This window comes from Pantherophis guttatus, chromosome 1 (assembly GCF_059756535.1).
Source record: "Pantherophis guttatus breed Tessera chromosome 1, ASM5975653v1, whole genome shotgun sequence".
NCBI classification, from domain to species: Eukaryota; Metazoa; Chordata; class Lepidosauria; order Squamata; family Colubridae; genus Pantherophis; species Pantherophis guttatus.
Window position 1 is genome coordinate 152,391,582 of NC_142063.1, and position 27,498 is coordinate 152,419,079.

The 27,498-nt window shown below is 35.3% G+C and overlaps 1 protein-coding gene across 2 annotated transcripts in view; it reads left to right on the forward strand.

Annotated features, from left to right (window-relative positions):
- Window positions 1-27,498, forward strand: part of UBR3 (ubiquitin protein ligase E3 component n-recognin 3) — a 123,933-nt gene that overhangs the window by 74,908 nt on the left and 21,527 nt on the right. Inside the window, exons 27-30 of one of the 2 annotated variants that reach the window (XM_034427145.3) lie at window positions 664-774; window positions 4,302-4,514; window positions 5,461-5,597; window positions 8,398-8,483. In XM_034427145.3, the coding sequence (XP_034283036.2) occupies window positions 664-774; window positions 4,302-4,514; window positions 5,461-5,597; window positions 8,398-8,483 (547 nt within the window). The remainder of the gene's footprint in view (window positions 1-663; window positions 775-4,301; window positions 4,515-5,460; window positions 5,598-8,397; window positions 8,484-27,498) is intronic. The other variant, XM_034427154.3, reaches the window with a different exon arrangement.

A 27,498-nucleotide genomic window follows, 5' to 3' on the forward strand; every position in this document is an offset into this window, starting at 1 on the left:
TTACTGGAAAAAAAGAGCTCTGTTATTTCTTGAAGAACTTTGTTAGAGACAAAAGGAGAATCTTTACTTACTGGATATACAAAAGAAAACTCTTAAACGTTCTGAAAGATTTCTGGCTTTAAAAAAAAGAAACGAAAACTAGCTCTGGGACTCATTTTGAAGAGGTTAAAATGAGATTCTTAAAACAGGGAAGGAATACAAGGTTGTCTTATTTGAACAAGGCTAAAAGAGTAAAATCATTATATGTGGGTTGCTCTGCTGAATATTTGTTGACAGAATGATTGACAAAGTTTTTACTGAAGCGATGAGTTATTGGGCTGAAGAAAAAATATGTTGTATTTAGAAATGGTGATAAGCTTTTAAAATTGTCTACTAGTTAAAGGGGGATGTTAGTTCTTTATTTTCCTTTTTTCTCTTTTTCTTTTTCATGTTTCTTTGTATTGTACTGTTTTATTTTTTGTAGTTTGTATTTGTTTTTATTCTTTTCATTCATAATATAATACAATTATTTAGTAACTTCAGCAGTCATTTTTAGATTTAACAGTGCCTATGCCACTTGCTCATTAATAAAAAATGTGAATATCCTAATGAATTAGTGTCCTATATTTTAAAGTAATGATGAATCCACATGCATTATCTTAAATGTTATGCTTTACTTTTTAGAGTTCTTGTCTGCAATCAGTATCGATTGGCTGGGAAGGAGGTGTATATGTGCAAACATGTGGCCATACATTACACATAGATTGTCATAAATCCTATATGGAATCTCTGCGGGTAAGATAAAATGAAATGTTTCATTTATAATCTTTTATTCATTAAATTATTACATTATTACAAGTTTCCAGTAGATATTGGTGGAACCTCAATGAACTTATGGGAACTTTTAATATATACAGTAAGAAAGGAAATCCACGTTTATAAACATTCTACAGTACTTTATCCAATTCATAAACAATATAGATTTCCTAAATGATTCAGTAGTAATGTTCCGTAATATGAAAGTAAAAGTACTCTCCACTGTAATTTATCCTCCAATTAATATGGCTAATTGCATTTTTAAAACATTGATTTCTAAAGCTATGTATATGAAACACAAGTTGTACATGAAGTTCAATAGGATGGAAAATATTCTTATTCATGCAAATTGTAACTCATTAAAATTAAGAAGAATGTAATACAGGATAATTTATTTAGCTTGTAACTTGTATAATTTTTGTATAGAAATAATTGCAAACAAAAAACATAGGTAATAAAGTTGGAGGTGGAAGTATTGGAGGTTATTTAGTCCTGTTGGTATGCTCTGGGCAAGTAGAAGAATCAGAAGACAAGCTAAATTGTCTCAATGTTCTTTAAAGTTAAGAATTGTTTTTTTAAAAAAATATGCACAAAGTATGCTGCTTATACAAGTCTTGTCAGCCTACTCTTACCTCATTTTAATGGGGTAACTTTTACTATAGATTGTGGGAATGCAGTAAGCATAGTATATCTTGATAGTTAAGTTTCAGTCCTGAGTTCTACATTCTTCAATATTTTTATTAATAAATTAAATGAAGATATGAGGCAATGCTTATGAAATTTCCAAGGCACAAAACTTTGGGAAAGATACCTTATACATATCTGGGTTGCTTTAAAAAAAAGATATTGGTATAGTATAGTGATTAATTCCAAGTGAACACGAGGCAGCAATGTGTTGAAAATACTGTTTTAGGTTGCAACAACAGAAGAAGAATTTCCTAGACACACTTTATTATTTCTTTATTAGGTCCCCATCTTGAGTACTATGTCCAGTACTGAGCTCTATTCTAAGGATTCTGGGAAACTGGAACAATACAAATAAAAACATGAGAATAATAGAGGGATATCAATTAAGTCTGATGGGGACAGATGGAAAGATCTGGATACTTTATGTTTATACTTGAGAAAAGATTATGTGGATGATGAGGGAGGAAATATAATACTATTTTCAAATACATGGAAGTATATCAGAGAGAAGAAGGTCATCACATGTTTTATTTCATTCCAGATTCAGATAAGGCAGGGGTATCAAACTGGCATTGTCACGGCATTGTCACATGACATATCCCGGCTTCCCCCCCCTTCGCTAAACTGGGTGTGGGCATGGCCAGCGTGTGACGCCTGCGGGCTGCGAGTTTGACATCCCTGAGATAAGGGATAATGAATTTAGATTACAGGAGGGAAGATCCAATTGTTCCTTAGGGAAGAAATCCCGCCTAACGATAGAAGTAGATCAATTGTAGAAACCAATTGCAATATAGTGTTAGTTGATCCTCCTTCCTTAGATCACATAACTAGATAGCCATCTCTAAAGGATGCTTTAATTACATTATTACCCTAAGCAAGGCTTGGATTTAGTGGTATCAGTGGTGCCTTCCACCCATATGATTTAAGGTCAAGTCTGAAGCTGTGTTAAAAGCTGAGGAATTGAAAGTGATGTTCAATATTGCCCAAGTGCGAGTAAACATATAGTTATTTTTCCAAGTAAAAGTGTACAGATGGTTTTTAAATTAAATCTGAATTAAAAACACATTTAATATATCTTCTTATTCAGACATTTATAATATGAAGCGTTTATCCTTATTCAGTTTTCTTGATATTTGGCTCATAGCCATTCTGGTCTAGGAGTGAAGACACCAGGCTAGAAACCAGGAGAGTGTGAGTTCTAGTCCTGCCTTAGGCATGAAAGCCAACTAGGTGACTGGCCGGTCATTTTCTGTCAGTCTAATCCACCTCATAGGGTTGTTGGGCAAAAAATAGGTGGAGTGAATATCAGATATGTTCATTGTTTTATTTATTAAAAAATAAATAAAGGCAGGATAGAAATAAAGTAAAAATAAAATAAACATAAAATAATGTTAATGCAGCATCTAGGGAAGAATCTGAAGCATTTTTAATCCATGCTTGTTCTGACCTAAGCTCCCTTAACAAGCAGGAGGCAGGAATTACTGGCAGAACCTCTTTTATTTACACGACTGTGAATTACGTTCATGCAGGTAGCAAGGTTTGTCCAAACAGTTTTTCAAAGGAATATTTCTCAACACACCTTATCTCGTTTGGCAAGCTGCCACGTAAATTGTTTCCAACCACAGTACAAAGCAAAACTTGGAACAGAGTCTCTCAGAGTCATGGAATGAACAAATTGTTTCCTGCAATTCCCTGTTTGCTCCTCTTTTATTTCCTATGGGAGGAGCCAATTATCTCCAAGGTGTGACCTTACTCCTGACTTGACCCTGCTTTCTTAATTGTTCTTGTCTTCTGGCAGCTCTGTGCATGTGCACACTGGGAACGGGCTCCAGCTGTTCCTCTGCTTTGCTGCTGTCTATCTCCCTCTCTGCCTCCAATGCAGAACTCTCGTCCGAGCTTTCCCCAGCCCCCAGGACTGGGCCAAGTTCCTCCCCAACCTCCTCACTGTCTGACTCTGCTGCCAGCTCCGCTGGCCACCGGTGGGCCACAACACTGCTGTGCCTGCCAATTAACCAGTGTAAACTCTCACTGTTTGTTAATGGGTAATTTCTGACACACACACCGCAATTCTAACGGAAGCCCTTAGGAGACAAAGAGATAGAGATAAATAAACACAGCAATGGATGCATTGAGAGGCAGTTTAGTGTAGTGGTTCAAGCACCAGGATAAAACCCAAAAGTCTGTGAGTTCTAGTCCGGCTTTATTCACACAGCCAGTTGGGTGACCTGTGTCCAGTCACACTCTCTCAACCCTGGGAAGAGGCAGGCAAGGGCAAACCACTTCCAAAAACATTGCCAGAGAAAACTGCAGGGACTAATCCAGGCGGTCACCTGGAGTCCAAAGACAAAGACATCTACAACTTTGCTGATAGTAATGAGCAGATGTTTCTAAGAAACATATGCTTAGTGTTAAAACATGAGCGAATGGGGCTAAGAATGGAATGCAAATAAATAATTATTTTAAAATAATATAGAGACTAATAGCTTGTATGTATTCTGGACTGTTACCAAATTTAGATTATGAGGAAATTCAAAAACTATTAAAGAGGATTGTCTATGGGGATTCTCAGTCATCCAGATCCCAAAGGTGCTTTTTTCAAGAGGCAACTGAATTTTCTTCCAGAAAATCCAGTTGCTTCTTGAAAAAAGCACCTTTGGGACTATTAAGAGGACTGTGTGTATTTCAGGTTTTTTAAATTTCAAAGCAAGCCTTCCAGCAGTCTTCATTTCTTTTACTTTTAATCCCTACTTCCTTTGGAATTGTTACAATTATAAATGTTTGCCGTTTCCGAAATTCACTTATTTTGTTGTTTCTTTTAGAATGATCAGGTACTCCAGGGTTTTGCTGTGGACAAAGGAGAATTTACTTGTCCTCTGTGTAGGCAGTTCGCCAACAGTGTCCTTCCATGCTATCCTGGCAACAATGTAGAGCGAAATCTTTGTCAGTGTCACAGTACCAAGAATATGCAGGAGCTGATCAAGGAGGTGGAAGAACTTCAAGAGCAGCTGGGAACTTTCCCAGTAAGCATCAGTGTAAGGCAGAAAGATCCTTGTTAATTTGTCTTTCCATCTTCTTTCTCTTTCTCTCCTCATAATTCATCACCTATTTGGTAAAATTTAAAAAGTTGAACCGTGCCTACCATTTCTCCATTAAATGTAAACATTTCAGGAAAATTAATGTTTCAAATAGATAAATTCAACTATATCATCTTTAAAATAAAGTTATGATTATCTCAGCATTTTATCATTCCATTTTAATATGTATTATATTAATCCATGCTTTCCACTTTCTTTTTATAGAACTTTTATAGAACAAATTCATATTTCAAGAAATTTTGTACTAGTGTCAAAATGACTGCATTTATGACTGAAAGCTATTTAAAACCTTCCAGTTTAAAATATTTATCTTTATGGATTATTCATTTTATCATAACTTTTATGTGTAGTTTTATATTTTGAAGCTTTATAATGACATTTAAAAATTACACTTTCATTTATAAGCTTTAGGCTCCAATTAATCCAAACCTACCTGGAAATAAATTACAATTACATACTTTTGAGCAGATATTACAATACTGATTAATATGGTCTGATTTTTTTTAGTTTTTTCTATTTCTTTTTACTTTGTACTGCATAGCTTTTAAAAGAATATAGCTTACTTTTATATTAAAGTGAAGTTTGTTTTGTATTCTATCATTTTACTGATTTCAAAGCAATAATACAATAAAAATATTAATATATCTAATCTTAATGAAAGACTAGCATGTTGGAAGTATTTGTTTTAAAACATCTCTGTCAATGAACTCCAGCGAATACTTTCTTGAATAGCTAAGAGTTTGTTGAACATCCCTCTGTTAAGATGTAATGTAATATTGAATAGTTCTATTTAATATTTTATTGCTTTATATTTGCAGAGCTCATTCTTTGTTTTTTCTGTTAGTTTTGCCAAATAAAATTCAAGCCCTCTTTTCTTTAACAGTCAGAAACCAATTTAAGTAAAGAAATGGAGTCAGTGATGAAAGATATCAAAAATACTACCCAGAAAAAATACACAGACTACAGCAAGACTCCTGGATCACCAGACAATGATTTTCTTTTCATGTACTCGGTAGCCAGGTGGGTAAAACACTATTCTAAAGATTGCTTCAGTTGCTTTAATGGATAACCCTCAACCTACAAGTTTATGGAATGAGGAAATGTAGATGCAACAATGAATAAATGGGAATTGATGAACTTACCAAGCATTTTCCACATAACCTTGGTAAAAAAAACTAAAACCCATTCAGAAGATTTTTATCAGATTGTGTCATGGACACTTTCTCTAATTTATCTACAGCAATTGATTTTATCCTCAAAGTATCGTTCAAATATTTTGTATAGTTTTTATGATTTTATTACTTTTTGTGAGTCACCCAGGATTCTGGTAAATAAGACAAATGGCTATATAAGTTTTTAAAATAAAATAAATCTGTCTCAGGGGATTCTGTTAAAGAGCCCTTTGACTCTGGAAAATCTTCACTGGGTAGATACAGTTGCAGGGAAAATAGTATTGTCATCACAACTGCAGCTTGATAATGTTTAATTTTTACAATTACAAATTCCAATTTCTAGTAATTCCAGAGCATTACAAATTCTGATTTCTAGTCATTCTTATAATATAGCCTGTCCCATGTTTTCAGAATGGATGCTTGGTTACTTTTTTGTAGCTTTTCTTACCATAGTGATTTTTTTTTTTGACACTGCTAGGTACTTTGAAAGTCAGTAGAATAATCTCAGGGCATACTTCCACATTGTCTGTGCATGATACCTCAGAGTTATTAATGCATGTGAGTATTTCAGGAAGATAGTAACCTTTTCTTGAACCTTCAAGAAGACAGTAAAGCTATGAAGAACAGTGATTTTTCTAAGCTGATGAATGGCTGTATACTTTGACCTTTATAAAAGTAATAAGAACTAAATTTAGTTTATACAGGTTTTTTTGTTGTTTTTACTTATTCGTACACTGGGATTTTTCTTAAAAGTTTTCAGAAAGTTCTTTTTTAGTGTTATTGGACTTTACATCTTTTAAAGGTCATATACTCGAACCATTTGCAACAAGAAAAAATGAATTCTACAAAACATGTGTTAACAGTGCTGGAATACCAAGAATGAAGTTGTACTTTTAAGTATGGGATAGTTTTCATTATCTGAAAAATATATCAGTTTATAAGAATGCTTCTAGAAATGTAAAAAGTCCAATGTTTTGTTTACTTGTTTCTCCTACTAAAAGTGGTGGGCTGGTCCCACACATTCAAAATCATGATATAGATGTCATGGATAGTTCTACTGTATTGGGAAAAAAAATCCAGAAATTATAATGCAAATATGTTGCTTTGGTTAAAAAAGAAAGCTTTTTTACTTGGAAGGTAAAATGACTGAAGAGGACAGAGGGCAAAATGGACCATCCCAAGCTCTGTGAGGAACCTTTGGTTCTCCCCTAGTTAACATCTAAGAGCCATTTCACCACAGCAGAGGGAGTGACAGGAAGCAGGGCCACTCTTACGAGCTCAGTTGAGAGAACACAGCCCTGCTTATTTTTTCTTTGGAAAAGCTTTGTTTTCCTTTCCCCTCCTCACTCATCTCTTTCTATGCAATCTTTTTCAAGGACAGGGGCCACCTTTTGTTATTTCTCAGGGATCAATAATGTCTTTCTTTTTTTATGGAACAGTGAGTTACCATTCTTGAAGAGATTTCAGGAAATAAATATTTTAATATTCATCTAGTGATCTAAGGTGCGATTTGCATTTTTTTCTGTTCACTAATATGAAATCTGTGTCACAGCTTTGCTGTTAAGTTTTTAGAAATTCAGCGAGTGCTGCAAATTGCCTGAAGAGTGGAAAATTCCCTAGTCATGTGGCTGGCCTTATCAGCAGCAACCAGATGGAGCTCAGAGCCCAAACATTTTCACTGTTAAATTGCTTTTTCTCAATGTAAGGAGGATTAAAGCATTCCTTCAAAAAAAATGGTGACATAAGCTGCAAATTTAGGAATATTATTATTTGAAATGCTACTATTTTAGTAATGTGAATATGTTTTAACAAACATTTTGTACAAAAAGAGTTCTTTTCTGACATATGCCACTGGAATTTTTGCAAAATAGTTTATATTCAATGAAATCCTTCCAAGTGCTTTACATTATTTGGATTAGCTATGCTGTATCTCAGGGATGGGCAATCTGGTACCCAGCAAATGTTTCTTGATTTCAGTTACCATCTGCCACTCATTTGTACAGCAACTGGAGGAGTTAAAATCTGTAGGGTACCAAATTGCTTTTACCCTGATAATAGCATTTAGCAATAGCATTTAGACTTATATACCGCCCCATAGCAGTTTACAGCACTCTCTGGATGGTTTACAGTGTTGAAGCATTATTTACATATTTTTCCAAACAATTTGGGTCCTCATTTTACCGACCTTGGAAGAATGGAAGGCTGAATTCAGTTTGAGCCTCATCAGGATCAAACTCCAGGCTGTGAACAGAGTCTGCCTGCAATATTACATTCTGACCACTTTAACCACTGAGCCACCAGGGCTCCCTTTTACCCTGATGCACGGTAAAGCAGCAGTTTTGCTGTTGCCTTTTTAAACTCCCCTAAGTCAAGAGCTGTAGGAAGCTGGCCAGTAATATAGCTGGATGGTGAAATGATGATCTTTGTGGCTGCACAAAACAGAGACTGGAAGAATTTGTGCAGCTTCAGGACAAAATTAACTTGCCTACCTCAAATTAATACCACAGTTTAGTATGCCATGCATATTCTGTCATGTTTTTGTTTCCTTTCATTTGGGGTGGGGGGATAGTTTTACAGATCGATTGAACAATTTTTGTTAGAGCTTGTAAATAATTAAAATAAGGCTATTCCCTTTCTGTTTTATTCAGGACAAACTTGGAACTTGAACTGGTTCACCGGGGAGGCAACCTGTGCTTAGGGGGTGCAAGCACAGCTGGAAAGAGATCCTGTTTACGTATGTATATCTAGATTCTATATAATTTAGCTAGTTTTATCTAAGTTATTCTTATTAGAGTCAACTCAAAATAATTTGAGCAACCTTTGTAGAGTTTGATTGTATTTTTTTATCAATTAGTTTAATTGTTTAGACCTGTGTACAGTTTCTTTGTCCTCAAGAAAGTGGTCTGTCAAGAACATTGTTGAATATAAATTGCACATCAAACTTCCAACCCAAAATAATCCTTAACAGAAACACTCCTTGAATAACTGATCAAGCAAATGAGGTGATTTTTGTTTGCCAGGTATTATTTGATCTCCAACCTGACTTTGAAATTGCTCTCTGTTGGATAAGGAAAGGACAGAACGGTAGCTGGCTGACTCATCAATACATAGATAAAAAAACTTCCTTTAATTACCTACTTTTTAAAAAATGTATCACTCTCAATCTTCCTTTTTAGATTTTTCCTAACTGAACTTCACTTTTTTCGAAAGAGTTAAGAGAAACAAATTTCTCCTCAACAGAATTATATACACAAACATTGTGCTGAAGTTTGCTGGGAAAGGGGAGAAAAATCCTACCACAGTATTGTTTATCTAATATATGTCAAGGTTCCGACTAATGAACACAAGCAAATCAGAACCCTGAGAATAGAATCTACCTTAAAGGACTTCTTTACTGAGTACATCATATTGGCACAAGTTAAAGGAAAATCAATTCTAAATAGTTCCTGCAGTGTTAGTATAATTAAAATAGGAAATAAACCCATCCCCAAGTGTCACAGGTCACGCTGGCCAATTAGGACAATTGGCGGGCTCTCCAGGCACTCTTTGCCCGACTTTATCCATTACCGGTGGAGATGACCTTGGTTCTCATGAGAAAGCTCTCTGTTGGACTTCCGGTTGGCGATCCGCGGCGATATGGCGTTGAGTGAGTGACTGTTGCTCCTCAACACCGCTAGTCACCGTGTTTTGGGGAACCCTTCGGGGACGCGGAGCCTGGAGAGTTCCGCGGACGAGAGAGAGAGCCGGGTGAGCGAGAAAGCGAAGCGCAAATGCTGATCGCAAGACCGGGCGGCTCTGTCAAACTAACATGTGTGAGTCAGCCAATTAATGGCGGACCCGAAGCTGCGGTAACCAGCAACTAGATAAGAAGCAAGGAAGATCGGAGGCTGCAGTGTTGAAATCGGACTAATACACCTTCCCTGCCTATGTGAAATTTGATATCAGAAGGAGGGGTCGGTGGAGTCGGGAGTGAAGGGCTCGGAGAGGAAAAGAGCGGCGACTGTAAGCAGAGAGCAGATCGAAAAGCTATAGAGCCCAACGAGCCGGCGAGAAAAATAAAAGAACTGATGAGACGAAACTATCTGCACAAAGAGAGGATTGGTGAGAAGAAATAAGAACTTAGAAAAGTTTTCTCCTTTTGTTGACTATAGCAGCGATCTATCGGAGGCTGAGGCTAGACGGATTGTACCTGACTGTACCAGGGAGCAGGAAGTGCAGTCATTATAGAGACTTGACTGAGGAACAATTGAAACAGCTGACTCATGGACAGTTTAGCAGGAGGAAATACCATAGAGTGCTGACTTTGATTAATGAACTTGGAGAAAAAAAGAAGTTTGGAGAAGATCGGAGGCTGAGTAATAAAGAATAGCTTATATTCCAAAAGGGGAGGAAAAAAAAAAAGCAATTTTGATATTCTTTGAAAACTCTTTCCTCAATATCTTGATCGCTTATATATAATTATTAATAAGAATTGTTAACTCCTTTATTTATTTATTTATTTATTTATTTATTTATTTTATTTCAAATTTATATACCGCACCTTCTCCAAACATACAATACAAACATTAAGAACAATTAAAAGAATATATATTAATTTGGCCCCAGTTTAAAATGACAAACCAATTAAAAATTAAAAATTTAAAAATATGTTAAGCCAGCCCGGCTTGATGAAAAAAGAAAGTTTTAAGGGCACGGCAGAAGGCACCGAGGTCTTGGATTCTCCTTATCTCAGGGGATAAAATTAATTAATTTTTGGATTTGGCATTATATAGTATATATATTTATATTTATATCATATACAATTTTTAGATTTATAATTGTACTTACTCCTATTTATAGTATTTATTTATATTAACCTATATATAGATAGTCAGGAATTAAGCTGGATATAGATAATTAAATCATAGATTATAATATAGTATATTGTATTATATATTACCTAGAGTATCTAAGTTATTAAGAGAGATTAGACAATCATTGTATGCTAGTAGGATTTGAATTAATTATTTGTAAACAAATTCAAATTTTTATTAATTAACTAATTATAAATTGTTAAACTTAGTAACTACAAATTAACTATAAACCACGAATTAATCTCTATTAGTAATATCATAAAATTGATATTGATTGACTAATAGAATCCACCTCTATCCAAAGGACTAGAAGAAGTATTGGTAATATAAAATAATAGATAAATATCAAATAATAAGAGGCGGCAGCTGGTGAATGAGAATTTGGAGAAATATTGAGAGAATAATTACAGAACAAAAAGTAATTTTGAAAGAAATAACAAGCATGTCATCAACGATTGTGAAAACAGGAAAAAAGACTCCCTCCAATCCCACTATAACGATGATCTCTCCGGCTACTCAGAAATCAACGGAAGGATGGGCAAAAATGGAAAAACTCATAGAAACACCAACAATACAAACTATGCAATCATCACTGACTCTAATCCAAGAAACTATGATGGCCATGCAGGAAAAAATGATAAACAACCATGCCGAATTAAAAACAGATATCCATGCACTGGACCAGAAGATGAACGAGATTCAAGTCTCAATATTTAACAATGAACAAAGGGTTCAGAAAGTAGAATCAAGAATAGAACAAAACGAGAAGAAATTAGATACCGTGGACCAGACATTGATAATGCAAAATAGGGAGCTAGAGGATTCGATAATCCAACTGGAGATGGTCCTTTTACCTGCACTTCCAAAATATTGCTGAAGACAAAGAGGAGGACCTGGGAGAGAAGATGGCAGAGTTAATTGCAGAAGTACTCCAACAAAACAAGCAAGAGATAATTAGAGAATTGCACGACGTATACAGAGTCAGATGAACTACGCACGGAGGAACAGGCTTCCTAGGGAAGTACATGCTAGGTTCGCAAGAAAAAAAGTGAAAGACATTTTGTATAATATGGCGAGGGAAAAACCAATAACATACAGAGGAAAAGAAGTGATAATCCTAAAACAGGTACCAAGAAGAGTGAGGGAGGTGAGAAAGGATTATAGATTCTTAGCTGTGCAGCTAAACAAAAGGAATATATTATTTAGATGGCTCCTGCCAGAAGGGATGTTAATCACCTGACAAGGGAGGAAAATAAAAATAGACAGTCTGAGCACAGCGCAAGACTTCCTCGATCAGCTGAGAGGTGCGGAGGAAGAACAGAGCAGTAAAGAGGAAATAGAGACAATAGCAGTAGTAGAAGAAACCCCGCACCAACGAAATACTAAGGAAGGAATCGCAGAGGAGAAGAAGATAGAAGAAGAAGCCAAAGGGAAAAAAGCAAGACCAGTAAGAGCCGTACGAACAAACAAAAACTAAAAACTGGACAAGAAAAACAGGAATGAACGATCTGAAACTAATATCAGTAAATGTCAATGGATTAAACAATTATAAAAAGAGAAAACTAACACTTACAAAATTAGCTAAACAAAATGTAGACATAATCTGTCTACAGGAGGTGCACATAAAAAAGGAAGAGAGTAAATGTTTAGAATACAAAAAATATGGTAAAACATTTACTTCACTAGCAGAAAAAAAAAAGAGGGGGGTGGTAATTATGTTAAGAAAGGAATTGAAGCAGAGCTAAAGTTTAATGATACAAAGGGAAGAACCCTTATGATTGAGATTAGGAGAGGGAACTCCAAAATATTGTTAGTGGGAATATACATACCAAATAAAAAGCAGGGAGAATATTTCAAGACACTTCATGAGCAATTAGGAAAAATGGAATACAATGAGATTTGCATAATAGGTGATTTTAATGGCATTGTTGATCTGGATAAAGATTATAAAAGCGATAAAACTAAGAAAAATAAAAGGACAAATCTACTGAGAGCTTTCTTTGATTTAGCAGATGAACTGAATTTAATTGATATATGGCGAACTCTACACCCAAATGACAGACAATATACGTTTTATTCCAACCCACAAAAGTCGTGGTCCAGAATAGATTTGGCATGGGTTAGCAGGAAGCTTGGACTAGAAATAGGTATGGCAGAAATCAACCTGAACACCTGGGCAGATCATAACCCCTTAGAAATAAAGTGGAAGAGTGTAAAGAGAAAGAAACAACAGAGATGGAGGTTTAATGCTAAACTATTGAGTGATAAAGAATGCGTAAAAAAACTTAAAGAAGAAGTAAAGTCCTTTTTCAAAGAAAATGAAAATCAAGGAACACCTCGTGCAATAGTATGGGACGCAATGAAGGCCTACTTAAGAGGGGTTGTGATATCATACAGTGCATATAAAAGTAAAGAAAAAAGAAAGTCCCTGGAAGATTATTTAAACCGCTTAGGAGAAGCGGAAAGAAAACTCAAAGAAAACCCGGGCGATAAAACAGCAAAAGAAAGCTGGCTGATGTTGAGGCATAAACTGAACATCATAGATCAAGAGGACTTAGCACAAAAAATAAAAAGAACGAAACAATACTATTTTGAGAACGCCAACAAGTCGGGCAGGTGGCTAGCCTATAAACTAAAAAAGGAAAATGAAAAAGGGACAATTCATATATTAGAAGACTCCAAGGGTAAGCTGTTGAACAAAGAAGAGGATAAACTAGAAAGAGCTAGGGAGTTTTATGAAACTATATAAAGAAGAGGAGGTTCCAGAAGAAAAAATAGAGCAATATTTGGCAAATGCAGAGCTTCCACGGATAACAGAGGAAGAGAGAGAAATGCTTAACGGAAAGATAACATCTGAAGAACTAAAAACAGCTCTCTCTAAACTTAAAAACAACAAATCGCCAGGCCCGGACATTTCCCAGGGGAAATATATAAAAAATTAGAAGAAATATTACAACCAAAATTAGTGGAAATTTTCAACGATGCAGTGACGGATTCTAAAATTCCAGAATCGTGAAAGGAAGCGCATGTCACACTATTGCCGAAAGAAGGTGCCGACCTAAAACAAATTCAGAACTATAGACCAATTTCCCTTCTAAACACTGACTATAAACTATTTATGAGCATAATGGTGGAAAGAACCAAAAAAATACTAAACACTTGGATACATAAAGATCAAAATGGATTCCTCCCAGGGAGGCAAATTAGGGACAATTTGAGAACTGTGTTGGATATCCTAGAATATTATGAAGAACACCCCGAAAAACAGATGGCCTTAGTTTTTGTAGATGCCCAAAAGGCATTCGATAATTTAAATTGGAATTTTATGATTAAACAAATTAAAGTAATGGGATTCGGAACAAGTTTTGAAAAGATGATAAAAACTATCTATGATAACCAAAAGGCGAGTATTTTAATAAACGGAGACAGGACAAAAACATTCCAGATTAGAAAGGGGGTAAGGCAAGGATGCCCCCTGTCACCATTATTATTTATTTTGCCTCTAGAAGTCCTCCTACGAAAAATCAGAAATAATGAGGAAATAAAAGGTTTAAAGATTAGGAAAGAGGTTTACAAAACACAAGCATTTGCGGACAATGTAGTCTTAATTCTAGAAGACCCAATAGAATCGGGACAAAAAGTGTTAGAGGAATTGGGCAAATACGGAGAGGTGACAGGCTTTAAATTGAATAAAACTAAAACCAAAATATTAACCAAGAACGTAACCGAGGTACGGAAGAAAGAGATAGAAGAATTGTTGGGACTACAGGTTGTTAAAAAAATAGGAATCTAGGAATCTGGATAACCACAAGGTGTTCATCCTTAAAAGAGGATAATTATACCCCTCTAATTAAGAAAATGAAACAAGACCTGGATAGATGGAAGAAAATACAATTGTCACTTCTGGGAAAGATAGCTGCGATTAAGATGAACATCCTCCCTAAATTACTATTCTTATACCAAAATATACCGGTGAATCTGGATAAAAAATTTTTTTTAGAATTAAACAAAATCATTAGGGAATTTGTATGGGAGGGAAAAAAGCCAAGGTTCTCTCTTAAAATTTTACAGGGAAAAAAGAATATAGGAGGATTTGGACTTCCTGATTGGGAAACATACTATAGGGCAGCAAAGCTAGTTTGGATAAGGGACTGGGCTACTCTGGAAAATAAGAGGATCCTAACTCTGGAAGGCCACAATTTACAGAGAGGGTGGCACGCATACCTATGGGATACAGAGAAGAAAAAGAAAACATATTTTCATAGGCAGAAAATTAGGGACTCATTAATATAAACATGGACTGGAATCAGGCAATGACATTACACAAAAGTCCCAAGATGGCTCTCTATGATGGAGGCCCTAGTCTATCCCAATAGGTGGGGAATGGAGAAAATGTGTAGACATTTTAGATGGAGGAGGAAATCTTAAAACTAACGATGCCCTGAGAGAGCAAGGAATAAATCTAGACTGGTGGACCTATTTACAAATAAAATCCAGGTACCAGAAAGACAAAGAACAATGTGGCATAGAACTAGGATATAACGGGCTGGATAAAGTTTTGATGGGAACAGGTAAAAAGATTTTGGCTATATTATACAATTATCTATTAGATGAGGACAGAGTGGAGGATATAACTAAAAACCAAATGAGTGTATGGGAGAAAAATATTGGACATAGCATAAATTTTAATGAATGGGAAGAGGCATGGAATAAAAATTATAAATTGACCAGAGCTGCCACGTACAAGGAAAACCATTATAAAATGCTCCACAGGTGGTATTTAGCCCCTGCTAGGCTAGCAAAGATGTATCCCAATATACATCCAAACTGCTGGAAGTGTGGCTACGGTCAGGGCACCTTCTTTCACATGTGGTGGACATGCCCTGAAGCAAAAAGATATTGGAGTAAGATTAGGGGATGGTTACAAGAAATAATTGGAGAAGACATTGAATTGACACCGGAAATATTTCTTCTGGGAATAGTAAAGAAGCCATATGGAAAGGAAAAGAACCATTTAATAATACATATAATCACAGCTGCTAGACTGGCCTACGCACAAAATTGGAAAGAGAAAACCCAGCCACCAGAAGAGCTTATAATTAGGAAAATACTGGAGTACGCAGAGATGACCAAATTAACCCATGAAATAAATGATGACGAGAATTCAGAATACTATACCGTGTGGGGAAGGTGGTATGATTGGATGAATGATAGGTGAAAGAAAGAGAAAAAGGTGTGTTAAATAAAAGCAAAAAGTAGCCTAAGTGACACCAGGTATATATTCTGTATATATGTATAAACACTGCACAGCTGATATTAATGGAAATGTTATTTTATATATGCTTATAAATTTAATAAAATTTCTGGGGGGGGGGAAGAGAAAGCTCTCTGTTTTCTAGTAAGGCATTCCAACCCTCTTCCCCTTCTGTGTGGCAACTGACGAATAGTAAGATGGCTTCTGCCAGGTTCAGTTCGATGTTGACAATATAATTTTATTAAACATATTAAGACTATGAAATGAAAATGAAAATTGTGGGAAAAGGAAAAGAGAGAAATGAAGGACAAAGGGGAAAAAAGCATTAACTTTTCAGTTCAGTAGAAGGAACATATTACAGCCTTCTTATTTCACATATACTAGACATTTCTCTAACAAAAAAATTTGTCTAATCAGTGAATCACAAAGTCACGGCTTCTTTTTTTTCTATCTCAAGCGCAGAATCCAGAAATAATTTCCAGATAGTTAGATGTTTTCTTGTTGATTAAAGCCGTTAATTTGACCATCTCTGCTTGTTCTATCATTCTTCCATTGTGGGAATTAATGTATCTTTACATTTTTGCACATAAAGCATTCCCGCTGTAGTCAACATAGCTAACAAAAAAGTTTCAATTTTTTTCAGGTTCTTTGTCTATTAACCCTAGAAGAAAAGTCTTTGTTGGTTTAATTTATATATTTATATTAAGAATTTTCTATATTAAAATATGAATCTTATACCTAGTTTTTCTTTGCTTTGTCACAAGTCCACCAAAGTTAATAGAAAATTCCTTCCATATGCTTACATTTCCAACATACATTTGAAGTACCTTTATAAATCTTTGACAATTTATTAGGTGTTAAATACAACAGTATATGTTATAGAAAAATTCTTTTAAATTCTAGTTCAGTGTAAATCTTAAACCCTTTGCCCACCTGTGTTCCCATTGTTCCAGCATTATGCCCAAAATTCTTTGCCCATTGAATTATGCATTGCTCTATATATTTGTTCTCCAAATTCAATTTCAATAACAGATTATAAACCTTGGTAATAACCTGTTCATCATTACCACATAGTACAATTTCAAATCCATTTTTTGCAAGGTCAAACCCATAACATTTTGGCTACTTTAAATCTTTCTTTCAATTGTATATATGTAAACCAATGATAGACATGCCCTTCTAATTAACTCCAACTCTTTTTTAGATTAAAGAGTAGTTCCACCTTGATTAAAAATTATTCTCTAACCATAAATCCATCAGTCTGGGCTTGCCATCATTTCTTTTCTGTAAAAAAAGCTTCCTGAGATGACACCCAAAGAGATACCCAAAGAGAGAATCTTGTTTTGTATTTATTCCATAACCTTAGGATGGCATGGTTAACAATATGATTCTTAAAGTCAACATTCATCTTAACCTTGTCAACCATAAGTAGGTGTGCCATCCAAATCTTACTTCATGCCCCTCTAACTCCAGTAGTCTTTTGTTTTGGAGAGTCACCCACTTTTTCATCCAGATCAAGCAGCAAGCATCAAAGTGCAATTTCAAATCTTGTAACTTAAACCACCTCTTTCTTTGGCATCTTGCAATAATTTGTATCTAATTCTCTTTTACTTCCCTTCACATGTGAATTTAGAAATATTGTTTTACCATTGTTTAAATGTAAACAATGTCAGTTATCAATATTGGTAAAGTCTGAAATAAAAATACTGTTTTTGGTAAAACATCTTAATTACAGAGATTTTACCAAATAGATATACTGTATCAAAATACATCTTGATATGTCTTTTTCATTCCATATAGGTACAAAATTGTTTTGAAACAGTTTGGAGTTTATATTTGGCCAAGATACTTAATCTTTTTCTCCACTTTAAAACCTGACTTTCCTTGTCAATGTATTTTAACAAGCATTTTTATTTTCCATTTATTTTGAAGCCTGCTAAATATCCAAAGTCATTTAGCTTCATCATTAAGTGTTCTATACCAGTTTTGGGTCTTGCAGGAATATAACTACATCATCAGTGAAAGCTTTCAGTTTATAAACCTCTTTTTTAACCTTTATGTCTGTTATCTTTTCATCCTAGTATTCTTTATTCAAAACTTCCAGCACTGATAATATTGCCATACTATTTTATATGGACATGAAGAAGATAAATGCATACTTATCACTGGTACAATAAGATTTTGTTCCTTCTGGGTATACAAGTAACATTTTTTTTTCCATAATAGAAATTGGTTAAACTTAAATGGTTAAATCCAGACTGACTTTCACCAAAGTTGGAAAATGGTAATCTAAGAATCATTAATAGTTGCAAGGTTGCCCAGATTACCAACATTTGGAATTAGTTTGTAAGAAACTACTGATGTTACTTGTGATTCTAATGATTTAAAGGCTAACGAGAAAGATTTTTTGGGGGGGTTTTGTAAGGGGCCTATGAGTGCTATGCTACCAACTCCTGATAAAAATATAGGAGCTAAAGAAGTTTGCTTTACTCCTTTAGTATTTTGATCTTTTATGAAAAGAAGAAACATGATTAGTTAATTAATTTAATTAACGGGTTATAAATCAGCAGGTCGTAGCTCTCATATGTTCACAGACTTTGAGTCCACAATGTGGACATTTCTCTTAGACTGCTAAGATTCATGAATGATTCAGTTATTTTAAACTCAGTTCCTCAGTGTTTATATTAGCTGGCATTCTAAAGCTGATCCCGGCATCATCTGCCCATTTCAGAGATGCCATGTAGAACCCATATCCCACATTCTAATCACAAGCTATACTAGAATAAAGTACCAATTTAACATGGTCCAGTATCACCTGGGTCAGGTCAATAGTTGTCATGAAATCTTAAACTGATCCCAATGTTTTAGCAGATTTTGCACCGAGCAGGAAATTGGAGTGGTTCTTTACAACTCTTTGATTCTATGACTAAATAGCCATTATTGACTTCAGCTAGCTCAGGAAGTAAACTGTGTATCTTCCCAAATATACAGAGGTCCTAAGTGCAGCAATACGGAGTCAAAATTGGCCAACTGATTGATAGAATACTTTGTCAGTGAGTATTGTATTTGTGGGGATTTTTTTGTTTTTCTTCAAAATTACAAAGCAGAATCTTTAATTCTTTAAAATTAAATCTTTAACCCAGAAACATCTATAAAGGATCTGTTAGTTTTATTCTCATTATCAAATTCTTCCCTGGTTTGAAATTCTGCAGTTTCTTTTTAAATATATAAGGTAATGTGAGTATGCGGATCATGAGGAAAACTATAAATGCAGAAGCATTTTCTTAATCTTTAAACAAGTAATTGTATTAACTATGAGACACAACTAGGAGAGATTATTTCTCTGTTGTCTGTACAAAGTCAAAACTTTGATCCAGGTTTGTATCATGGATAATATATTTGCCAGTTCTTTTGAATGGAAGAACCATTTCCATTGTCATTCTGACTTCCTTGGTTAAATTTCACCCTGGAAGGAAGATAGTATAATCAACATTTGTGCTTAACTATATAATCCAGACTTCAGATTTATCCCATTTTGGGAATCAGCAATTAGAGTCTTATGTAGGCCTTAAGTACTGGACCCAGTTTCCTGAAATTCAAAATTTGTTAGCTATTTTGGGTTCACAAAGACATGAGAAAACAGTTTAACTAAAAAGCCACATGTGCTCATTAACTGACATTTTAACTTAATGCGTTGTATTTCAGAATATAATTTGTGTCATTCCTTGGCCATTGGTCATGGTGGCTATGGCCGTATCAGGAAGTCACATTTAAAGTGCTTTGTTGAAATAAGCCTATAATCATGATTAATAAATCTGAGGTATCTTAAACAGTTCTAATACTTCAGATGTAATACGGTAGTACTAAATCTTTTTTTCTAATCCTTTTGCAACTCTATTAAAGGAAGGAGAACACATAGGCAGATACAGCTTGTTGGTTTGCCTAAATAACAACATAATACTTTTGGTTCATCAGAAATAAAAAAAAAAAAGCTAAAACTTTGCATAACAGCTACATAGGTTAATATAGAATCTATTTGCTTTTTACTTTTTGTAGCCTGCCCTTTCATTGTATTGCTGCCCCAACACACCATCCAAAAGACCAAGCATGGCCATTGGGTCAAAAATAGTTATATATCCTTGAAAAAAAAAGGAGGAGGTTTCGGTACATCATTATCAACAGCAAATTTAGTTTTGTCTTGTCTCCATCTTTCCTTTGGGGAATACAGCTCTCAGCTTATTCCTCAAAATCAAGTGTAGCTCTTTGTTTGAGAAATACAGAAGACCGTCATACATGGAATCATAATAGCTCTTCAGTCACAGGGCTGTTCTTTCTAAAGTGTGTCACATAATCACTCTATTACCATTGCATCCAAAATAGGCTAATTTCCTTGCTTTGTTTTCTCACTTTCTACTTACTCAAGGCACAGGCTGCCCAGAGGTTTTTCAAAGATAATGCAGGATGTCATTAAAAATCTAGCATTTTGCTAAAAAAATCTCTATAGTATCTGTTTACCTCTCAGTATATTTGTTGTAAGTAATTGAATGAATAGAAACCCTAATTCTGACTTGGCAGATTCACCCCCCCATCTTCTTCTAAGAGTTAAAAAGGTTTATAATGCATTTATGTTTAGATCAATAAGAAGCACTACATGCAATTTATTGATATTTAGATGTTCTCCCTAGTGCAATTAAAACTCTTGTACCTTTTAAAATCCCCCACATCCCTCAGTCTTTCCGTGAATATTGGATAATGAAGTGTCTGTCTTGTGTCTGAACACAGTGTTCTGCGTCAATCATACAAGTGCAAAATTTGTTGATCGGATACGAAATATGATGTTCCAGGTGAAGTCTTATAGCAGCAGGTGTCTTTGAAGTTGCAAATAGGTCAAGTGTTGTTTTAGCAGATGTGAGAGGACAGCTGTATGTTGGGAAGTAAAATTAAGAATGATTAATGCAACTACTGATGCTGAGACAGTATGAAAAGGACAGTGAACTAAATGTCAGTCTGAGTTGTTCTATATAAAGCTTAACCCTCGAGGCATAGTTGAGATTTGGAACACAACATATTTTCAGTATTCTCAGAGAAACAAGAAAAACAGAAGATGTAGGTTCTGAAGGAGCAGAAGCACTACCTGGAGATATTTCTGGATTCATCTTTCTTTTTGAATGCTTAAATGGTGGCTGTGGCTAGGGGTGTCTTTTACCAGCTTCAGCAGCTTTCTTGGCTGTGGCTAGGGGTGTCTTTTACCAGCTTCAGCAGCCAGACTTTTAATCATTGATATAGTCATATAAGCTGGTTTTGAAGACATTTCAGCTTGTTGGAAATTGCTACAGCCAGACTTTTAGGTGGCCTTTAGTGCGGACTCAATACAGCAGTCCTACAGCAACTGTATAAACCATTAAATTGTTTCTAGCGCAAGTTGTATTTTCTTATGTAGTAATCTCTAAAATGTTTGGGGTCACAGTTATGGTGGTGAATATATTTGTGATTTATGAGCTGTAATTGAAGCCCCAGTTCCAGCATTGATGGAATCACAGCACAGGATCTTTTTGTGACAACCAATATTGATTGTGGAATTCTTTCTGTAGGCATATTAAGGTAACATCACTTTTGAGTCTAATGCTGCCCATGAAATAACCAGATTTTTTTTTTTTTGAGTTAGCATGGGTTTTACACTGTATTACATTTGTACATTTTAGGATTTTACCTCTTTTGGGATTAATGTAATATTGGATAATAGCAAACAATTAAACTTTGTAGGAATGATTGCAAAATCAGAGTTGTTTTTTGTCTGTCTAGCTACCTGATGTTCAAAGAGCTGATTTTTGTTTCATTTACAAGTTTGAAGGAAGAAGATTAAAGAATAAAAGAATGAATTAATTACAATTAAAGGATAAAAACAGTCTACAGAAGCCAAATTATGGACATTTAAATTAAAAAAAAGAGTTTCTTTTTTGAAACTAAATAAAGGATTGTAAATGTTCATTGTAAGTTTCTAATTTGTTCTCTCTTTTAATTTTGCTAAGTGGTGCCACATCCATTTTTAAAAGTTCAAAAATTGAAGTATGGAAAATTTTTGGTTACATATGATAGTGCGTTTAGGTTGGAGTCAAACAACTTTTTTCAACTTTTAAGCCTCCATAATTCCATTTTAATCACTTTTAGCAATCACTCAAAGCTTATATTATTAGGTCAAAGCTGATAATAGGTAAATGGCTTTTTTCACAAAGCTGTGTTGGTCTCAGGCTAATCTCAACTCCCTTGAAAATCATTGTAAAGTCTGTTGCCCAAAGCTACAATCCTTCAAATAAGAGAGTGTTACTGAAATAGTTTTACATATGACTAAGTAACATAATTAAGACCACCCTGTAAATACCACCATATGCATGAGCCAAAAACCATTTCAGCTCATCCTCCTAAGTAACAACCTAATGCTACTATTGTGCTGTTGCTGGTGACTGAAATTCAAAGACACCAAAATGTTGTTACTTCTGCCCTAGATAAAAATTGACATTAATTAAGCAGAATTGTCCTGTGTTGTATAAAATCTGCATGGATGCCCATTATTTAATCTTAATAGAAAAGGGATGGGAAAGAAGAGAATTAAGAGTAAGAAGCGGATTATTTACAAGGATTCTGTTATATGTGACATTTAGAATTAATACTGACCAAAAATGCTAGATGGTTTTTGCTCATTTATACAGTGTTACTTGGACTTTTTAATTGGATTTATTGGTTGCTATATTTATCACATTTGTTGTTGTTTTGTTCCACTTTGTAGAAATGCTATCAACTTTTTCAAGGTACATCTTAACAACTTTCAGGATTCTCCTAAAAACAATTAGGATTTCAGCATCCATTTTAAGTTACAATAGTGCAGAAGGAAGGGACTAGTATAGGTAAAGGACTCCCTGTGAATTTCCAGTCATTGCTGACTATACGGGGTGATGCTCATCTTTCTTTCAAAGCCATTGAGCCAGCGCTGTCCGAAAACATTTCAGAGTCATGTGGCCAGTATAATGTCACAGAGTGCTGTAGCTATTTATCTACTCACATTTGCTTGCTTTCGCACTGCTAGATTAGCAGGAGCTGAGGCATGGACGGGAGCTCACCCTGTCACATGGCCCACTAGTCTCCAACCTGGGCTGCTGGCTTTCTAGCTGACAAGTCCTGGGGGTGGGGGCAGCATGGTGGCTCAGTGGTTATATGTTAGTATAGATGTATCTAGTTGTGTGGTTGTATTGCTTTTTTTTTTTTTTACTTGGCAAACTACTGGCTTCGTTATAATTTAAAAGTACAGTAAAATCTCTACAGTAAAAGTACAGTTAAAAAAACTAACGTTTAGGCCTGCTTGAAAAAGAAAGGATGGCAGTAAGAGTATCTAAATTTCTAACATCTGTTGTTAGGTCTAGTTGAGTCCACCAAAGACCACATGGCTTTCTATATCCTGTGGTAGGTATATTCATCTAAAAATAGCAGAATTTAGCTATGTGGACAGTGTTAAATTCCATCTAGCTGACTAGAAGTGCTAATGCTAATGGTTTAGTAAAAAGTATAGATGCTTTTTTAGAATTGCAAATTCAGTACTTTTGAAAGAAAAAAGGCACATTTCCTGCCCTTTTTCTTTAGTACCATGTTCCCATTAGGGGGCAATGTTTGCCTTTTTTCCTCTGGTGAAAGTAAAAATGAAATTACATAGTGCATGAATCAGTATTTTTTAAATTTTGTTTAAAGTTATATAAGTTATTTTCTTTATAATAACAATTATACATATGGATTCTAGGTGAAGCTAATTTGGTACTAATATTCTAATCTGAGTAGAGCTTTATCTCACAAGCAGATGTGAGACCTGGTCTCACTTGCAGCATTTCTTGGTGTATTATGCTGCTTAAGGGGTCATGTATAACTAAATATAGGTTTATTCTGAACCAGTATGTAAGTAAGTCCAAAATATGAAGTGCCACCATAATTTTATTTTATTTTAAATTTATATAAGATAACTGTCCGATCGAATTCTATACATTTGTACTTAAAAATAAGTGCCTTTGGGTTTTATGAGTTGTTCCACCAATAAGTAATTAAGATTTCAACCTTAATATTAACTTGCAGATAATTTAAAGAAAAAGTAAATGCAATTTGTACAAGGAAATGAATGAATTTAATTTATGGGTGTATTTTCTTTACCTACAACAATCTGGTTTTCTTTGGTAGTTGCAGGACATGGTATTGAGAGTAGCATATTTTACCTTGAAACAGGTCAATATGTTTTTTTCTTGGTGTGCAACAATGCAATGTTTGTTTGGAATAATAGCAATAGCACTTAGACTTATATACCGCTTCATAGTGTTTTACTGCCCTCTGCATGCTGTTTTATATTCAGTCAGCATATTGCCCCCAACAATCTGGGTCCTCATTTTACCAACCTCAGAAGGATGGAAAGCTGAGTCAATCTTGAGCCTGATCAGATTCAAACTGCCAAATTGCAGGCAGCCGGCAGTCAGCAGAAGTGGCCTGCAGTACTGCATTCTAACCACTGCGCTACCATGGCTCTCACAATTATAACAAAAGTAGAAGTGACCCTGATCATTGTTCCCCTTTGTAATGAAAACAGATATCAATCCACAAAAAAAGAAATATAAATGAGTTATACTGTAAGTTCTTTGGTACTAGCCAGTGGTGGGATTCAATTTTTTTAACAACCAGTTCTGTGGGCGTGGCTTAGTTGGGGGTGTGGCTTGGTTGTCATGTGACCGGGTGGGCATGGCTAGCTGGTCGTGTGACCGGGTGGGCGTGGCTATGTGCATAGGGACTACTCACAGGGCTGAAAAAAGTCATTTCTGACTGGTCCTCGCACTTATGACCATCCTCACATTTATGCCCGTTGCAGCATTCTTAACAACCATGTCAGTCATTTCACCACTACTTCTCTTCACCACGGTGACAAGATAGGGCGTAAAATGTGAGGACAGTCGTAAGTTGAAGGACTGGTCAAAATGCGAGGACCGGTCAAAAATAACTTTTTCAGCCTTCTCACTAGTCCATAGGCACATAGAGACTATTCAGAGGGCTGAAAAAAGTCATTTCTGTCTGGTCCTCACATTTTTGACTGGTCCTCACACTTATGACCTTCCTCACATTTATGCCCGTTGCAGCATTCTTAACAACTGTGTCAGTCATTTCACCACTACTTGTCTTCACCATGGTGACAAGATAGGGTGCAAAATGTAAAATGTGAGGTCAGTCGTAAGTTTGAGGACTGGTCAAAAGTGCGAGGACCAGTCAAAAATAACTTTTTCAGCCCTCTGAGTAATCCATATGCACAAAAGGATACAGGATACAATAAAGAGGGATGAAGGAAGGAGAAGAGAGATGGAAGAAAGAAGGAGAGAGAGGGAAGGAAAAGAAGGGAGGAAGGAAGGGAAGGGAAATTAGAGTAGGAGTGAGGGTAAGAGAGGGAGGAAGAGAGGAGGAGAAGGAGAAAGGAAGAAGAAATAGGGAGGAGAAAAAGCGGGGAGGGGGGAAAGAAAGTAAGAAGGAAAGAAAAGAGAGAGGTGGTAGGTTTGAGGAAAAAGATTGCTGTACAATAAAAAAGATGAAATGGAAGAATGGCAACCCCAAACAAATATAAAGATATTAAGATAAAGAATGAATTGTTAAACTTTAAAGAATAAAAGAGAACAAATACGAATAAATAGCAATAATTAGAAACACACATACAAACATACAATTTATTTTCTTTGAACAGAGTATTTGGCCAGTTCACAAATTTAAACAGTGTTTAGTCATTTCAATTAAATTTACAATTTCTATATTTCCTTTTTGCCATATTTATTCCTTATCTATTTTTTTAAAAAACCAATATTACCCTTCATCCTCATCTCTAATCTTAATCAAATTCAATTTTTCCCTTCTATTCTATATTATACCCCTTCCCATTGTCATCTATTTTTATATCCATCCTCACATTGGTTAATTATGTAATATTACAGTTGTTTAATATAAATTCAACATTTTAATATAAATCAATTAGTTATATATCTATCTTTTTTGTATATTAATCAATATGAACATGAATATTCCAATTATTTCCATGCAATCCAATTTCTTACAAATCAATTAATTATATTTACCAATAATAATAAACCAAATAATTTCCCCCATATATTCCTCCAAACCACAACTTAACCATTTCTGCTTTCAACACAATATACAATTAATAGTATCTCAATTATTACAATTCCCTAGTTAAATAGAGCTTTTTTTCTTTTGTGTTTTAAAATCTTGAACTCTCCTCTTTTTCCCTAAATTTCCCATTGTTTGCACCTATCTTTTTTGGTGAGGAAAAAGAAAAGAAATCTGCTTGCCTAATTTTCCAACATTGCAGCAAACAGCAAAGCCAACAGCCTGCTTTCTGTTTCATTTTTCAGCATAGCTAGGGGGAAAAAAATCTGCTCCAGCACTCTTAGCAAGCAAGCAGCAGAGCAAAACAGCTGAGAGCAAATCAGCTGAGAGTCGGGAGGCCGATCTAATCAACGGGCTAATTAGCCTATGCTGAAGCTCTGCGGGCCAATAAAATTACAAAAAAACACTGAACCATTTGTTAAATTGCTGGCTCACCCACCCCTCGCCCACCACTATATATTTGCAATAAATAGTGGTGCGGAGGGGCAGGGTAAGGGGTGGGGTGAGCCAGCAATTTAACAAACGGTTTGGCCGAACCTCCTAGAACCGGCAGAATCCCACCACTGGTACTAGCTATGGATGGTGTTGAGTAAACAAAAAAGTTTTTCACTTGGTCTCATAAGAGATTTCCAGCCATATGCTGGAATTTGTGTACCGTTCCTGCAAATCATGATATGCTAGCTTATTAGAAAAAACACAGACAAAAATTGCTGGCAATTTATGTGTATAAAATTGTAGTATCAAATAGCCAGAGAAAAGATGCCTGAGTCTGTGGTTACGCCAAACTGTGCCTTGAGGTACTACAATTGAACCAATACAGAGAGTATTGAACAATTATATGTAATTGTTCTCCATCTGGTGACAGATTTTGTGACTGGAAAACTGAAGCAGGCTGTTTTCCAGAGATTTGAAGAACCCTTTAGAACAGGGGTTGCCAAGGTTGGAGACCCCTGCTTTAAAACTCTGTGGGAGGTGGCAACAAGGTTCTGTAGGAGAAAGAGCATCAGCAAAAACAGGAATCCTTCCCTTTTTGTCTTTTGCACCAAAGACAAATTCCTTGTGTGTCCAATCACACTTGATCAATAAAGAATTCTATTCTATTCTATTCTATTCTATTCTATTCTATTCTATTCTATTCTATTCTATTCTATTCTATTCTATTCTATTCTATTCTTATATTCTACTACCTTTCACATGGGTGGTCTTCTAGGCCTAAGACTCCCCCTCTCCCTCCCCCCACCATAAAAATACAGTTTTATGTTTTACAGCTACAACTATTGCCATTTCCAAAGGAGAGTTTTTTTAGCCTGGGTGGGTGGAGTCATTGCTTATATAAACATATACAAGCCAAAGAACAAAGGAATGAATGTTCACTAAACATCTCTTGCCAGTTTGAATGGGAGCTCATTTTGTCCTAATTCACTGCTGCTGATTCAGAAAACAGGTGACAGCACTTA